The 17,290-nt window shown below is 37.7% G+C and overlaps 1 protein-coding gene across 1 annotated transcript in view; it reads right to left on the minus strand.

The window, feature by feature from the left end:
* Positions 1-1,892: 1,892 nt before the first annotated feature.
* LOC113961490 (uncharacterized oxidoreductase ZK1290.5-like) overlaps positions 1,893-17,290 on the minus strand; it is a 40,153-nt gene continuing 24,755 nt past the window's right edge. The window contains exons 4-7 of the mRNA XM_027671857.1: positions 10,045-10,136; positions 4,787-4,969; positions 4,209-4,268; positions 1,893-2,019 (exon numbers count right to left, since the gene is read on the minus strand). Coding sequence (XP_027527658.1) covers positions 1,924-2,019; positions 4,209-4,268; positions 4,787-4,969; positions 10,045-10,136 — 431 coding nt within the window. The 3' untranslated portion in view covers positions 1,893-1,923. The remainder of the gene's footprint in view (positions 2,020-4,208; positions 4,269-4,786; positions 4,970-10,044; positions 10,137-17,290) is intronic.

The following is a 17,290-nucleotide window of genomic DNA, read 5'->3' on the forward strand; positions in this document are numbered from 1 at the left end:
TGATCCTGGTCTGGTAATACTGGAGCTAGAATTTGCTAGGATATATAAAGATTTAGTATGAATCATTCATGTTGGGAGTAGTATGTTGATGTGATGTCTGTTTTTTCAGAGAGAACTAGAAGTGAAACTCAGACTTATCTTTTGTAATTTCTGAAAGTCTTAACTATCAAAAAAGCCACACTGAGTATTAGGCACATGACTCACTTCTAGTCCTCATTTTATGAATTCAGATACACTGTAAAGCAAGGACTCCCTAAACAGCACAGTTTGAATTTTCTTCCATATTGCTAAGGTGTTGTTCAATAAAGTGACTTTTCAAAAGTAGTATTAGCTGAGAGCCACTGGTAGAAAGGTTTATTTCTGGACAATCTTTCCAACTTTCACTTAGTCATTGCCATCATTTTCTGCAAAAGCTAAAAAAAGTCAAAAGTTACCTTAGTTTTATAAATGAGCCTTACTTTTTGGAACTATTGAACCCCTCATCACAACAGTTAAGCCAGGTATGTAGCTGTTCTTAGACACCTAAAGTGGCATTCCCAGACTGCAGGCCAAGCTTGAAACTCCAGAGAACAGCCTTACTGGAGAGGTTGTGTATCTGTCTCAGAACATTACACTGTACAGCTATTAGTGAGCAGCATTTCATATTTTTTTTTTAAATAATAAATAATATATTAATGGTTTCAGAGGCAAATCTAGACAAATTTTTATGGAAAAGTTTACTAGGAAAAACTAGCCAAATACTCCGAGGAGCTGTTATCAAAAAGGTAAGTTTGTTTGTATTTTAGCCAAGCTCTACTTTGAGGACATACAATGCAGGCTAGAGTATATGATTGCTGTAAGTCACTTCTTGATAAAAAAGCTGAGGAGCTTTGTTTCACAATAAGACTAAAGCAGAACAGCACTGGGAAAACTGCCTCAGGAAGTCCACACACAATATAAATCATAATCAGATTTTCCATACCTTCTTTCTAGACACAGGAACTCCTAAAATATCAAACCAAAGCAACTAGAAGTTGACTACTCAGCCAATAGACTATGCAGGCATATTTCTCAAAACAGATCTGTAAACTACACGTATCTCTATTTATCTCTTTATATAGATAGCCATTTTATAAAAAAATCTGAGGAACAGTACAGTCTGTTAATGAGATTTCCTGGACAAACCCAAAATGAAAGCTAACCTAATTCTCACAAAAAGCTTACCAGAATTTTCTGTAAGTAATAACGAAGATGCCTCTTTGGCTCTCAGAGCTCACTGTTCAACTCAGCTGTGCAGATACTTTATTAGTAAATGGACTTCTCTGGAAAGATTTCTACTTTGTTATATCTACAGGCTACTAAGTAATATGCATAGAACTCTCCTAGTCAATGCCAAATGCATAAACCTTTTTTTTTGTGATGCTCAGATATTGCATATTACAGTGAGATTGTATTTTTGGTGGAGATTTGCAGTTTATTGTACAACATAAATACTGTTTTATGATACTTTTTTTTTTCACCCACCCTTTTCTTCTTTGTAGATTCTACCTCTAACAAAGTACTTGAAAAATTATTTCATACTTAACACCTGTGTTATACACTATCAGGTAGCATTTTTTCCCTACATTTTCAAGAAGGGATACCTCATCATGCTGATAAATGGCCTGATGCAGGGTCAATGGTATAAACAACAGTCTTTGCATAGGCTTAAGTGAACTAGGGAGGAGGATTTGAGATGGGAATATAAAATCTCTGTGAGGGTAGTAAAAAAGTGCTACCCTCAAAAATATCTTTTCTGTGTTTTCAATGTTAAGGATTTCAAAATAGTTATCATTAGTAGCAGACATTACTATCATGATTACATTCATACTGTAACCTTCCTTGAATTTAAATTACATGGTGTGACTCACTGATCACTGAGAAGGAAAAGGTTCAAACCTTTGTTCACTCAATAAGGCTTGGATCCCAGGAAACGTGTCTCCCATCATGCATTCTATTCAGAATTCCAACATCATCATCTGCTATTGTAAAATCAAACACCTATGGGAATGTATATATAGTTAACTTCATGAGCACAGACAGAAGCAGCAACCTGATATAAATTCTGATATTTGACTAACCAAGATTCATTTAAATGTGAGGCAGAAGTTTTCTAAACTTTTCCTTCTGGAAATTCTTCTTATATTTTGTCATAGAAAAACACTCCATTAAACTGACAGGCTCCACTGGGTCCTTTGCTCCAGAGTGATTCATTTTTATTTGTAGACTCTGTTAAGATGGTTTTGTAGCACTCTGGCCTCAGGCAAGGGTCCAAGACAAGAGTAGTATCAAAGCTGCTCTTTTTGACAGGACTGTATATTGTCACTGCTAGAGGAATAGGAATACCCTGACTGCAATCCCTTTGGGAACCTGAGCTCCGTATTTCACTGACATCCCAATGTTCAGTCTAGAATGTTACAATTCTTTTCCTCAGACCTTTACCCCGAAAAAATTATTAGAAAGTGTCAGGACATTCACAAAGCTAGCACACCAAAGGCTGTATCTATCTTTTCTACGATTCTGCTTTGACAAAGCACTCATAGATCAGCTAACACAGAAACAGTGCTACAGTGCCTCAGTACTAACTTGAACTTGAAAGCAATCACCTGTCCTCATGCACAGGTTCTTACAGCCACTGGCTTCTCCTGTGCTAAGACCTGCAACATGGAATTACGGTGTCAGTGGTTTCTTAGTAGATGTCTTATTCAGACATTATCATCAGAAAGTTGCTTCTGTTGTCTTTGTCAGAGCTCTCCCATGTTCAATAAAAAGATCCTGTGGGTCCTGAACTGCTGCCAAATGAGCTCCTCCCATCCTGCATTATCCAGCAATCACTGTCTGCTGGAATGACCCTTGTAGTCAAATCTCAGTGCTCACTTCAGCCTTTTAAACCTAAACCAGGGACCTGTCACACAACTAGAAACCTATATATTATATACTGAGGCTTAAATGAGAACTGTACTTTCACCAATTTGACTAGAAGTGGTAGAGACTCAGGCCAACACACTGGCATGGGGAAAAGAAAGAAAATGTGATAAACAACACTCGATAACTGTGCCATTTCCCTCCTCCTCTCCATCTTAAGTGTTTTAAGTTTTGCTGCAACACATTCCCTCAGTTGTGTGAAATTAATTGGCGGTGCCACAGAGTAAACTCTGTAAGAAATAAAATTAATCTGGATTTAAAATATCATCGGGGAGAATAAAATAAAAAGAATAAGGAAGGATTTTTAACCTGGTTTTGTTCTCTGATCTGGTTCACACTACAGTACCACAAGCAGCTGTGCTTGTACCACAGAAGGCTGTGTGCATGTCAGAATAAATAATCAAGGCAGGAGCTATATAAACAGGCATGGCCACCAGCAGAAATCCTCATTAAATGTATACATTTGCACCTACACACACACACACACACTGGTAAAAATAGGAGACAGAAGTTTCCTGTCTTGCAAAGTTTCCTCCTGATTTGCTAAACAGTGCATACCCCAATGATATTTTTGGAAGTAACAATAAGGTTGTTGTGGTTTCACCTCCCCCAAAGAAAGCACACTTTCAGATTAGAGAAACAGAGAGAAAAATCAAGTAATGAATTAAAACCATTTGGTATGAAAAGGAAATTAAAAAAAGGCTGCGGGGGAGGAATCATGCTGCCAATCCTCATTTGGGCCCTCTTTTCTTTGTCCATCCCCTTCATGCTGGGACCTTTTCTGCATGTTGAGTAGAAGGAAGAAGATAGGGGAAGAGTCAGCTCTGGCAAGACTGCGATTTCCTTGGAAGGTCTCCATCTCAGAGAGAGAACCCTAAGTGAGTTTTACAGCTTTCACATAGTGTTATGCACAGCTCCTTCCATTTGACCCGTGTACCTATCACAAAAAGGACTGAACCATAACCAGAGTAGGATGTTCTACAACCAGCAAAGTCAAAAATAAAAATATTAATAATAAAAACCAACTACAAAAGGTCTTTTATGTATTTTTCTTTATACACAGCGATTAGCTCTCTGGTTGATTTCGGATATTTGTGAGTTACAGTTTTCTACTACTCTGCAGTAATTTTATGGTACCATCATTTGCCAGTTTTAACTGAGTTACCCCAGTATAAAACTGGCATAGGAAAATGGGCAGGCAAGCCAAAGTATTAAAATCTGTTATTTGGATGTAAGTCAGACTTGAGTGCATAACCAAATCTTACCTTGCAGTTTTCCTCTATCCTTTCCGCTTTTGTTGACTTTGGAATAGTGACAATCCCATTCTGGAAAACATAATGCTTCTTATCATTAAAATGTACACAGTTTTGAAGAAAATGATCTCTCTTCAAAACATTTCAAGACATTCCTCATGTCTTTTGAGGTTTTAATTTCATTTTTCTGGGGACACTGACATTTCTATATGCCATTTGCAACTGCAGTTCTATACACTGCATTAATTTCCAACACAGATTATGCGGTTTATGTCAATTTAACACACTATTTCATTCCTTAGTACTTTGTGTTGAGTGACAGAAATGGAATGATGCCTGATAGTGCTTGTAACACTTACTTTGAAAACATCTCTTATTAGTACTTATTCTCTAGAATCAGATTCTTTGCATATTTAAAATACTAGCATGATTTGCCTACGACATTCCAAATTTCCAGTACAGCAGTTAGTTCACACAGTATCAACATACGGAAGGTAGAAATACTGTCTGTATAAATTCTGCACAAAACCCAAACTATTTGCATTTTTTCCTGAGAAAGGAGACACATTTTTATTACCACCCTCCATTACCTGTATACTCCAGCGTATGCAAATCTGTGCTGGAGTTCTGCCATACTTCTTTGCCATCTGAATGATAGTAGGATGAGTTAGTGCTTCCCCTTTGGCCAAAGGACAGTAGCCTTCAAAGACAATATCTCTGCTCTTACAATAATCAACCAGCTCCTGAGGTCTTTGGAAAGGGTGGTATTCAACCTTAGATAAACAGAAATAAACCTCTAGTAAAAACCTCCAGAGTACATTCTGTAAAAACATCACTGATAAATGAAAATATTTTTTTCTTTCTTGTTTTAAAAATACAACATGAGTGAAATCACTGTTTCTGGGAAGCAGATGTAAATTATCAGTTTTAGAAGACATATGAAATATATTAATCAACAAGTCTTTTGCCTGTAATTGGCACAACAGTTTCCTGTGTATTTTATGTTTCCCTCTGAAGCAAGGTGCAAGGAGCCTGACTTGTCTGCCTGACTTACAGTTGGACTCGCACTATTGTTCTGATCTGTGTTTGAGAAATACATGCCAATGCACAGTGGAAGTCCCGGTCAGGTCATTTTTATTGGTGCTTTGAGACTACCTTCTCTTCCCCAAATCTGTGTCCTTTCCTGTTCCTTTACCAATCATCTTTGAGCTGCACAGGCAAGGGGAGGGGGCTGAGCAGGGACTGGGTCTGCAAGAGACCAACCAGAACAATTTGCTTAGGATGAGGGCCTGACCTGTTGGCATGGATTGTAGATGGAAAATGCTGTATTCTGTGTGCACTGTCACCATAAGCTTATGCAGGGAAGCAATCTTGCTGGGGAATCAAGTGTGAAGGGGCCCCTTTGTAGGAAGGTAGGTCACAAATTGCCAGGAGCCAGTCAGAAAAGTAACAAGCTACAAAGACACAGTTGTTGGGAGCAAAAGGAAACAGAAGTTATTGGAAAGTAAGGATCTCAGAGGAGCCACGTATTCTGGCATGTAGCTAAACCCAAAAGAGAACCTCTGTAATATTCCTTAATATGTTATTTAAATAAGCATTTCACAGTTTACACATTCTAAGAAGCATACCTTCCTCTGCATTCAGATGAAAATGGGTAGTGTTTCCTTTTACAAAATACATGATCATGTTATGTATTTTTGTGACTAGTCATCACCATTGTTCCAGGCATTGAACTCTTGCGCATTTTGAGGAAAAATACTCTTCTGAACAATTACCTCAACACATGGAATCTGGAAAATTTCTTCTGCCACAAAGAGGAAAAATGAACATTTCCTGTTTCTCATCTTTAGTACATGTTGTCTTTGCAGACAACAATAGTCAGAACAATAGGCTGGCAGTCATTCAACATGTGCTAAGAAAAAACTGTGCCCCTGGAAGGCTGGGCTGAGTCAGCCTAGAGCCGCTATGATCTAAATTACTAGGTGGACTGGGAAACAAGGTTCAAGCAGCAGACATCCATGTCTTCAACCTTTGATGTTTCTTGACCTTTGAGTACCCTTTGTATTTCATGTTTATACGTGTAAGAGCAGTGTTTAGGTCATATGATTATTCACTTGTTTGCACCTGAGCTGACGACAAAATATTCTCATTGTATTTACGCAAAACTATGAGGGGAGAAACGAAAGAGCAAGCAGAGTGTACTACTTGACTGTTACAAGAATAATAATAAGCAATTTTAGCAGACATTCTTTACACTAAGTATAGCAAACATTGTGGCTTAGAAAATATTAAATAAAGAAGGATGTATTTATGATCAAATGCTGAAAAATCTGCAGTGCCCCTATGGCATCATATGACTTATTTGGCATTTATTACTAATATAAAACTGCAAGCAAAATTTATCTGCTGGTCTAGTAAGATTCTGGGCAGCACAGTTCCAGGCTACACCAGACATGTTTAAAGCAAGAGCAGCATGCTGAGATGTCCCCTGCCTCCTTCACAAGCCGAATACACAGCAACAACTACTTCCCACCTGGGAAGATTATACTTTCTGCCTTTCACTGAACCAGGAGTCTCCCAAATTTTGTGAAATGAGTTTTGGCACAAGCAGTTCTGTGTTAGTAGCAGCAAGTATTTTCCTTCTTAAATATATTACTAAAATAATCAAACGCATACAATAAAATAAGTACTTTGGAATTTTTTTTTCTGAAAACATTCTGGAAGGTCCTTGTAGGACCTGAATGCAAGGGACTAGGATCCTGAGCTACAAGAGGCATAAGGTGAGTGGCCAGCATGTGCTTCCCCTCAAAGTAATAATTCCTACTTCCTGCCTTGCCCCACCCTTGCCATTTTAGTCACCAGGCTTTTCTGAGGCGAGGGCTGTCCATCACACAGTGGCAGAGGAAGATCTTGATCTTTTCTGGGACTCTACCCTGAGTGATTTCTGCGTAAAAACTGGCATTTGTTTAATAAAACACTTTGCAGTTCACATTACAGAACTTTTCACAGCTGCTACTTGGTCAGGGGGCCCAACAGGGGACCTCTAACTGAAGTGCTGTTTTTTCAACAGACATAGCAAAATGGGGAAAAGCTGAGTCTAATAACAATCCTGACACATGGCCCTAGAAAGTCATACCTCGGATGATGGTACACAAAAGCCTTACTCTTTCCACCCTGCTGTGGATCCTTTTCACCTGGTAATGTTTCCCTGCATCTGGAATCCAGTAATTTTCTCAATGGGAATGCTGAGTCTTACAATTATTTCTCTTTATAAAACTGAAATACAAGCCTATAAATATTTTCTCTATAGAGGAACAGTTCAGGTGAGTTTATGTACAAAGGTGTTGTTTCCTAATGCCTTAAATACATTTCTGCCTTGTACAAATTTACACAATGAGCTCAATATTAATGGCAATATCAATGACATTGCTAAATCTCTCTGAAGTATTACACAGTAATAAGCACCTCTCTAAGAGTGAAAAAAATATGATGAGCATTTCTACATGGAATTCAGAGAGGGACAGTTTATATTTGCTTTCAGTGTATCACTTTATTAAATGAAACATATATATTAATTAAATACTTATAAAATGTATTTTTTACCCTAATGAGTGACAGGTCTATGAGCCTTCAAAGAGACTTCAAAGATTTCTTTGAGCATAAATCCAAACTTACTACTGCCAAGTCAATTACAAACTCTGGAACACAAACCTGAAACTTGTAGGTTATAAGATTCATTCTATATGATAAAGTATTTTCCATCATTTTACACAGTGTTTAGCAGTACTTTTAATAATATATTGTAATTTTAAAAGATGCTTGCTTAGTAATAAATACCTTAATAATACTATCTTCTTGAAAAGACAGGCCTTTCCTACTTCTTTAAAAGCCACAATGGTATAAGGGTTTTTTTTCCAGGAACTGAGAAGAAAGCAGTACTTAACACTTGGTTTGTAAAACAGACGTGTTGCTTACTTCTCCTGCCTTCCTACTTCCTCCTCTTCACAGAAAAAACAACTTTCAATTTTAGCATCATAAGAACTGTTGGAATTGTAAGAACACCCTAAATTCTAAAAGGGAAGTGATTTTCTTCCAGTTGCTTTTTTACATATTTAGACTTTGTATACAGTGATTATTTGCAAATGTTTTGTATTTAGAAATAAGTCCATTGAAAGAGTACACTATTTTATGCATAAATATAGCAAAATATTTGTATTATAAACTGTGGAAAGTGAAATAGGAACTCAATACGGCATTTCCAGTTCCAATTTGAATTGAGGAATTCATTAGTTATTTGATGGTGCTTAAGTAATCTCACCATCAGACTCAGTAACTCTCCAACACTAAGCAAGAAACAGAATAAATACTCTGAGGATAACCTGAAGTATGGTTTACAAGATTTCCATAAATCTAAAAGGTGTAAATTAATGCCATAACAAAACTGTTCAAAGTGGAGAGCTTTGCAGTGGCATGGGTATTTCATTGATGGTGGTTGTATTAAATTCAGAACATTGCTGTGCATCACCTTAAAGAAATAACTCTCCCACCCCCCAGTATCACCACCACCTCAACTCTGTCTCCTTTTCTTCAGCCACAGAAAAAGAATTCTGTCAAATAGGACCAAGAAACAACTTGTCTCCATGAATACTACTGACACAGCAAGACTGGTAACATTTGGACATTGTGAGTAAGAGGAAATTTCAAAACAAATTCAAGAATACACTTTTTTTCTTTGCAGTGATTTAGTAGGACACTGAACAACAACTCTCATTTAACAGGCAGTAATAGCTTGTGCCAAATTCTAGCAAGACTTCGTAGACGTGCATTTCTTGAACCTTGGAAAACTCACAGATTCTTAAACAGTCATCAGCCTGCCCATCTTAACACATATTTCAATGGCTTATTTTGAGTAACTGAATTTAAATATTTTATATGAGTTTATGCTAATTTAACATTACTCACAATTGCCCCTTAGTAACCTTTTGTCTAGTGGACAGCTAAAATCAGAGCTGCTTGGTTCTGACAGTCACACTCTGAGCAACCTTTCTATGGCTGTTAAAGACATTAAACCACAAACAGCTGCCAGAAATCCTGACCACCTGTACAAAGGGGAAAAGCGTGTGCCTGTACTCCATCCATTCCAGTTCCCACGTCCATGTTAGCACAAGCACACTTTCTCTGGCAGGAGATGGTAGGAATGGGAGCATGAACTTCCAGCACAGCTGGAGGCAGAAACCTGCAACAAGGGAAGAGTTGTCAAGTGCCCTGGCAGTGTGCCGGTCTGTAGGTGGCCGTTTTAGATCTGCCTAGGGCAGCAAAAAAAATTTTGCCAGGGCTGTCACAGCACCTGCCTAAACAAGGACTTCACTGAATTTAATGTGATCTTGAAATAGGAAATAAGGGGGGAGCAAGGGAAACAGCACCCTTGCACGGATATGTAATTACCTGAGGCTTTCAGTGTTGCTTAGAGGAAGTACAAAAGCATTTGAACACAGGCTTTCCAAAATCCTGCTCTCTCTAGAGATGCTACATGTTCAGTGCTCCTTGAATTTTATTTCTTGATTGTTTTATTATCAAAAACTGCCCCAGGGATCATTTGTTTGTGTCGTAAAACCAGACACAAACAAGTAGGCTGGGAGAAACTGGGGTGGAAAATAGAAGGAAGGACTTCCCTCCCTTCAGGTCATCTTCCTGAATGGTTTTCAGTACGTACATGCTAAAAAAAGGAGAAATTGTATGACTAAAGCTAGTTTGGGTGTAGCCTTTCAGACACAGGGGTGGGGACGTTCACCAAAAAAACAAAGTACAAACCCAAACTCAGATACTTTAAATACATTTATCCACTCACCTGATTAACATGTGGAGTAATCACACAGTCTTCCTTTAGTTGCTCAAGATGGCTGATAAGAAAGTTGCTTACGCCAATTGATTTACACAAACCTAACGAAAAACAGAACAAGAAAAAGTTTTGGGACAATCTTAACTGTTTGGGAGGATGATTTGAAAAATATCACTTTCAGGAGACAAAATGATTGCTCGCATCATTTCTGCAGAGCAAAATACTGCAAAGAAACACAGAAAAATAGCACCAAAATAGAGTTTGACAGTATTATCTGAAAGCATGGTTCTGTCGCAGTCACATTAGGAAATCTAAACACACTGGAAACTCCCCAGTGTATAAAAACTCCAGGCTAAATTCTGGGAAAGGCTGATGTAGTATAAGCAAAGAACAATCGGACTCCACCAGAATGAAAAGAAGGAAATGGTGTTCCGAGCAGCTTGCCAAAACTAAAGAAAAGTGGAACATTTGCTGAAGACTAATAAGGTGTGAGCAATACAACACAAGGACACGCAGCCCAAATGAACTATGTCACATTGCTTATACTTCTGCTGGATCGTTGCGAGATGTTATGTAAAACTCGGTGTAAAATCTTCAATTAAATGAGCAGTGTCTAACAAGAACCACGAAGCTTAAAAATGCAGCTAGATTTCTCAGCTCCTGTTGACATGCAAATAAAGTTAAATGGGACCTAGGTGACATGAAGGTTATTTTTTAAAATAAGCCTTAAGTGTGCATGCATGTGTGTAAATTAGGAGCTGACAGTCCTGAAATCAGATGTCTTTCTTCAAACCTCAGATATGATAAAGGACAACTCCCAGTCTTGGTCTGCCACATACACACCTCAACCCTGACTTGTTTGGCATAGTCTGGTCCTTATTCTGTGCTGGTAGGGAAGCTAGGCTAGTAGGGGTCTCCTTGGGCTCTGGATTATGTGGACCACAACTCAGACTAATTTCTTCAGTAGGTGAACTTTGTCTGGATTGACTTGATCTGCATTTCAGTCTGTAACTCTACAGATGGCAAGCCTGTCTTAAGGTATGTGAACACAGAACTCTGATCACTGTTGTTAATCCAGTAGTTATTTGAGCTGGCCAATTCTATAAAATGTATAGGCATGTGTGCATCTATACACAAAGAAAGAAATTAAATTTCTCTAGTCCTCTAGCAAATTCTGCAAGTGAAACCACAGTTTACTGCTAATTCTTATAAAGAGATTGTTAAGGCCCTGAAAAAAAAATCAGCTTTCATATACCTTAGCAGCACAAGCAGACAACCTGCACAGCAGCAAAACCTGTTATAACACATACTATCACTTTTTAATGTGGCTTCTTTTGTAGAATACCAAAAGAAGAAAAAATACATTAGCAACTAAAGTGCTAGACATCTTTCCCTTACAGAAATTATCATTGTTCAAGATGTATAATGTAATTAGGTTAAAATCTGCACTATAGTGATTTGCATAATTCGTATGTAATCTGCCAGAAGGAGCAAAACCTGAGCTTTTGACAAACAACCCTTGAGTGTCAACACTAATAAATCATTATGCCACAGCAGTTAGAAAAACACAGTTTTAACACAATGGTGAACCAAAATATTATACACTATTGTTGAAAGCTAAGGAGTTACAAAAACCATGTCATTATTGCCCTTGAAGAATAAAGCTTTCATTTCAGGCTGAAATAAAACAAAATTCAATCACAGACAATGAATATGAAAGGGCTTATCAAACTTGTACATTTGCACAAAAAGCTGCCATTCTTTTCCCCCTACAGTATGCTCTAAGATGTTTTGCTTCTGGCATATTTCTCATAGGAGACTTTGAAGTCTGTTCCATCGTGTTGGATTTCCCATCAAGAAATTTCAGGTTAGTTATGTTTTGTGTTAAAAGACATCCGAGCCATTCCTACTAAAATCAGTATTACAACATTCGTGTGTTTACAGTGATGTCACACAAAGCTGAATTCAAAACTGCCAAGAAAGTAAATATTTTCGCAGAAAACAGAGAAACAATAATTAGAATTTCGATGTTTTTGCGGAATCAGCATTTTCTTAAAACTTTTTTTTTAAGGTAATATGCTTAAAACATTTGACTCATTAAATACTCATATTTAGTTTTGGAAAAGTTAGAGCCCTTTGTTTAAATGCCATTGTTTTGCTTTTAGTTATAGTCTAATACATGAAAGTTGAAGTGTTTTGACTTTTGCATTAAATTATAATATAAAATAGTTAAAACAATTGCACAGGGTAACTGTATTAAAAAATCTTATTTTAATGCATGGTGGTAACATGAATTCAAAACACTGGAATTTTCTGAAAAATAGAGCTTAAATTTCAACAATCAATCAGTGGATTCTACTCTATAGAGAATTGCTTCCATTTGCCTGAAGGAAGATTAACACAGTTGCTCAGCATTGTCCAAATCTCGGAAAGGCTGTCTTAAAGCAGAAGATTACACAGAATTATTTCCACATTTATATCTGCTGGATTAATTCCTAAGAATGAAGATTTAAAAAAAGACAGACAAGAAAATGAAGGTCTGGTTCACTCCTGGGCCTTATCTGACAGACCAACACTTGTGACTACGTGTATCAAACAAGATCCATGAAATCACATCAGTAGTAGAAATAAAAAAACTACATATTGAGAAACTTGTGTAAAAGTGTCCCAACTTACTGCCTTGAAATAACCTGGAGGGTGGGGGGGGGGCACATTTCCTCACAGAGCTCAAACAGGTAAGTTCCCCAGTTTCTGCCATGGGTATCAAAACCACTAGAATGCTCTTGAGGAGGGGGGCAGGAATTTGTTTTTTTTTAATACCTGTTTAGTACGCTTAAAAATATCATTTCAGACAATTCAGGTACAATTCATGTCTTAGCCGTTATGATAGCATGTGGGTTTTAAGTCTATAGTTCTTTTTAACTTATTCAGTTTAACTAGTCCTGGAGTTCTGAGGCTTTCTGAGATAAAAGTTTGCAATGTGCTAGCTACAATCCCTCTAGAAAGTACCCTTAAAATATACATTTATCCTGACTTATTTACAAAGTCACAGAGCTTTGACTCAGGGAGAGAAAGCATCCTCCTTATCTGCTTGAGGAAATGAGTGGTCTGGCCCCTATGAAGCAGATTTTGAGAAAGTGCCAGGTGCAATAAACAAAGAGTTTGCAATTCCCCATTAGCTCCCAAAGCTTACTGAGGCTTTGTCCTACTCCTTGCGACTCTGACTTCACAGGCTCAAAGAAAAACTTGGCAACGCTGCTTCTTTCATGCATGCTAAAAACTGACTGACCACAATGGTGGAACAGAAAATTTCATCCAGCTTTGAAAACCTATCATGAAATTCCGCAAGACACATCAGAAAACATATTGGCAGGATAATGATTGAATATAATGGGAAAAAAGTAAGAATCTTTTCCATTCTACACAAAAAAATCTTGGCCTCCACCCCACTGGTAACTTCACCACACTGTATTTCTCCCAGCTGCTGTGAAGCACTGGTTTGCAATATAGCTGCATACTAAGCCTGAAGTATTTTTTATGGCAATCTAGAGAATGATTGGGTATTTTTTCCTTTAATCTGTATAATACCAAATTATACAAAGTTTGACAGTCACTGTTACTCCTCCAACAAAAAAGCATAAGTTTAGTGTCTTGGCACCACAGCGCCGTTTTAGTACAATAGTGAGCCTTATCTTTCTCCAGCACTACTACAGACTTTTATCAGACTTCTAAATACGCTCTGAAATATGAAATGTACAAAGTTCAGATCAAAAAGGTTTTTTAAATGACAAAACTGGATACCAGGTTTGTGGAGCCCGTTTTCCTCCCCCTCCCTGCTGCTCTACATGAGTCAGAGCAAGGAAGAATTCCCACGTCCAGTGAACAGTGCCCATTCTGTTTTATCTTCTATTCAGGCCACAGAATAAAAACACAAATGGATCTACTTTTCACAAGAGGTCAACAACAGTAACTGTAACTTTATTAACGGAGGTTGCACAGGTTAGAAAGGTCCACATTCTCTCTGATATGCATGCTAAGAACTTCTCTGGGGCTAAATCACATTACCCATAGAAACCATACAAGATTTGATTTCAGCACAATTTCCTAAATCAGAGCTGTGGGCTGAGTGTGCCCCACATGCAGACTGAAAGCCAAAGCCTTGATAAATAAAGCAGACTATGCTTAGACACAATCCATAAGGAATTAACTTCTAAACCTATGAAGTAACACTTGTTCCTATTTCACAGGCTAAAACACACAGACTCCAAAAGGCAAAGTGTCCTGTCTGAGACACAGGAAGACTGTGGCAAAACTGAAAACACAGAAGCCATACCTCCTCCCCCAAAGGATTTCTTTTTAGCCCATTCATTGCCACAGTATAGGTGTTTATCTGTCTTAAAATTACTTTTCTGCTTCTACAATTCTATGATCGTCACTCCTGCTATAGATCATCTGTGAACCATGGCAGACTGTGAGGACAACAGGAGAGGAGGCATGAATAGAAGTCAAATTATCAACTTCTGTGACTGAAAACTCATTACAAACATTCAGTGTACACAACTGTTAAACGGTTAACTCAATAGGATAATGCAGCAATACTGGCTTAATATATGCTGCCTCTGACCCTGGCTGCTCATTCTGACTACTTCAATGCAACACTATCTTAGTTGCATTGACATATTTTTATTCTATAGTTACATTAAAAACCAGAACAGATTTTAAAAAATCCACCAAAACTGATTCAGTTTTGAAAACAACCAGACAAACAGCAATTCTTACAGATTTTCCATTCTCTTACGCCAGTTTAAGCATGTAAAATCACGCTGTGAAGAGAACACAGGTTTAACAAGACGCTGAAGACAAGGCCTTTCCTTTAAAAGGTATTTCAACATTGCCTTCTTCACAAGAGTTCTTGTGTTCACGCTGGGACCTCTAGGCACCTCTGTGTGGGTACAAAAATGTGTACATTTGCTTTAAATCTTCTTGCTCAGCTTGCTTATTTACAGCTTTGACAAAAAGGATTTGCTTGCTAGTAGAAAAGGCTCAAATCATACACTGCAATGAAACGACGTCCTCTGAGGGCTTATTTTTACATGTAGAGTTACCCATGAAGTTAACATTAAGAAAGAAAAAAGAGCAAAACAAACGAGCATAGACATTAATGCAAGTTTAGATTAATTCCCACTTTTACATCTGCACCAAAAGGACTTCTTCTATGGTAATTCTTTTTTTTTTTAAATAAGATACTGAAAATGATGAAGATTTCTTTATGATCTTTAACATAAATAAGTGTAGCGATTTTTTTTCCTACGTCTTTATTGCTGTCTTATCTGATCAACAGGGTGTGGTGCAACCAACATCCTCACCAACTGCAGCCACCTCCAACCCATGAAAACACATCTTTGAACTGTGTTTCTGATAATAACAAGCCCACGAGACATCTTCATCTGCACAGACAGAATACTATCCACAATGTGAAAAAGAAGTGTTGCTAGGCAAATTAATTACTTGCTTTTACTTATCAGAACTTCAGTGCAACTTATGAACACACATTCACATATGATTTCTACCAACATAAGCACTCTTGAGGCAAACATTTTGTGGAGCTGCAGCACAACAGTTTGAATTGTCAGCTGTTCATCATTTGACAATATACGTACAGATTTAAAGCAATTTTTCAGTAGAATAAGAGCAGAATATGCCATCCAGCAAAGTGTGCTAGAAATCTGTGCCACCTGCCCCAAAAACTGTGTTTGGTTCACTGAAACCTCACTCATACTTTTAAGAATGGATAGAAAATGGAGAAAGAAAAGATGATGATTGAGCTCGTCTATGCCCAACAATGAGGAGGACAAGAATATTATTAAGGTTGGTTAGATTTATTCTCTCACTTGGAATCAAGCAAAACATAATCTTTTTCCAAGAACATAGTAAGATGGCTTTAATTATTGGGCTAAACAATTTCTGTCTCTTTATAAGACTCTCTTTGAGTCATGCACATAATCATAACAAAAACATACGTTAACACGTTAAGGAATTTCTGAGGTAAATAAGGATATTTCATCTCAGCATAAGCTGCATTGCTAACATGAAAAAGATTAACAATTTCACTCTTAGTAAAATGGCAGCGAGTCCGAGTGGGATCTGAACCCAGAACAACCACCATGTTACCACTCTTGCCAACTTCAGGCAAAAAGCTGGCTGGAAGCCCTCATTCTTCCCAGCATTTTTAGATAGAGGGACGGGTAATCATGTGCATGTGTGTATGAAAAGCTTTCCAAGATGATGGGCTAGCCACAATGCCAAAATCAAGGTCATTAAAGACACTGCATATGGAAGGGGTCACTTTGCTAGGAACAGACCAATTACCAGTGAGCACATATAATGACTATTCATGATGTCAAAGCAGCTTGCCACACTGCTTTCATCTGCCAGCACACAAATGCCTATGCAAGAATGCTGCAGCTGTCAAGGGAATATATGACTCAATGTATGTATCTTGGAATGGATTCTGTAGGGAGCCTGGCCTCTGTTCTGAGGTATTGGAGAGGATAATTCCCCAAAATGACAATTTTGAGACCATAAAAATTCAAACCATAGCCTTGATATTACAAGAATCCTAGTTGATTTCAGCTGTTACAACAGAAACAACCAGTTATTTTACACAAATGTCTCACTGACCAACTTTTAGAATTTTTTTCCTTCTTTTTCCCTAAGTGCTGTTTATCCCATAACCCTTTAAAGGAAAACACAAGCAAGGCTATTAAACAAAGACATATGTCTAGAGTTCTCTGCCTTTATCCTATACTTTCAGATACCTACTAAAATTGTAAAACCAGTAAAGAAAATAATAATTCTCCTCCCCCATTCCTAATTCTCAATACAAAGAAGTTGCAATGGCTGATCAGTGGAAGTCTCTCTTGTGAAAAATCTCAAGAAAAATGCCCAGGATTCTGGGAAATTGTTCTTGACCTAAAGTTTTGCTGCTTAGTTGCCTTAGGCAATTAAACAGTGGATTCAAGCACAAGGGTGAGAGTGGTAACACATGAAAACTTCTTTCAAGTGTGTTCCTTGGACTCCATCCTTGGGGCAGTAACCAAGTTCTGTTTAGTTTCCAAAGCACACTGGATCCAAGGAGTGCAGCCCAAAACTTCAGTACAGCAAATAATCAACTGGAGAGAGTAACCAGATCACTAACAAATACTCTTCAGGTTCTCATTTTAAATTGTCTATATTTCCAGTTTCTTGTGTCCAC

This window comes from Neopelma chrysocephalum, unplaced genomic scaffold (assembly GCF_003984885.1).
Source record: "Neopelma chrysocephalum unplaced genomic scaffold, ASM398488v2 Primary Assembly neopelma1_97222, whole genome shotgun sequence".
Taxonomy (NCBI): domain Eukaryota; kingdom Metazoa; phylum Chordata; class Aves; order Passeriformes; family Pipridae; genus Neopelma; species Neopelma chrysocephalum.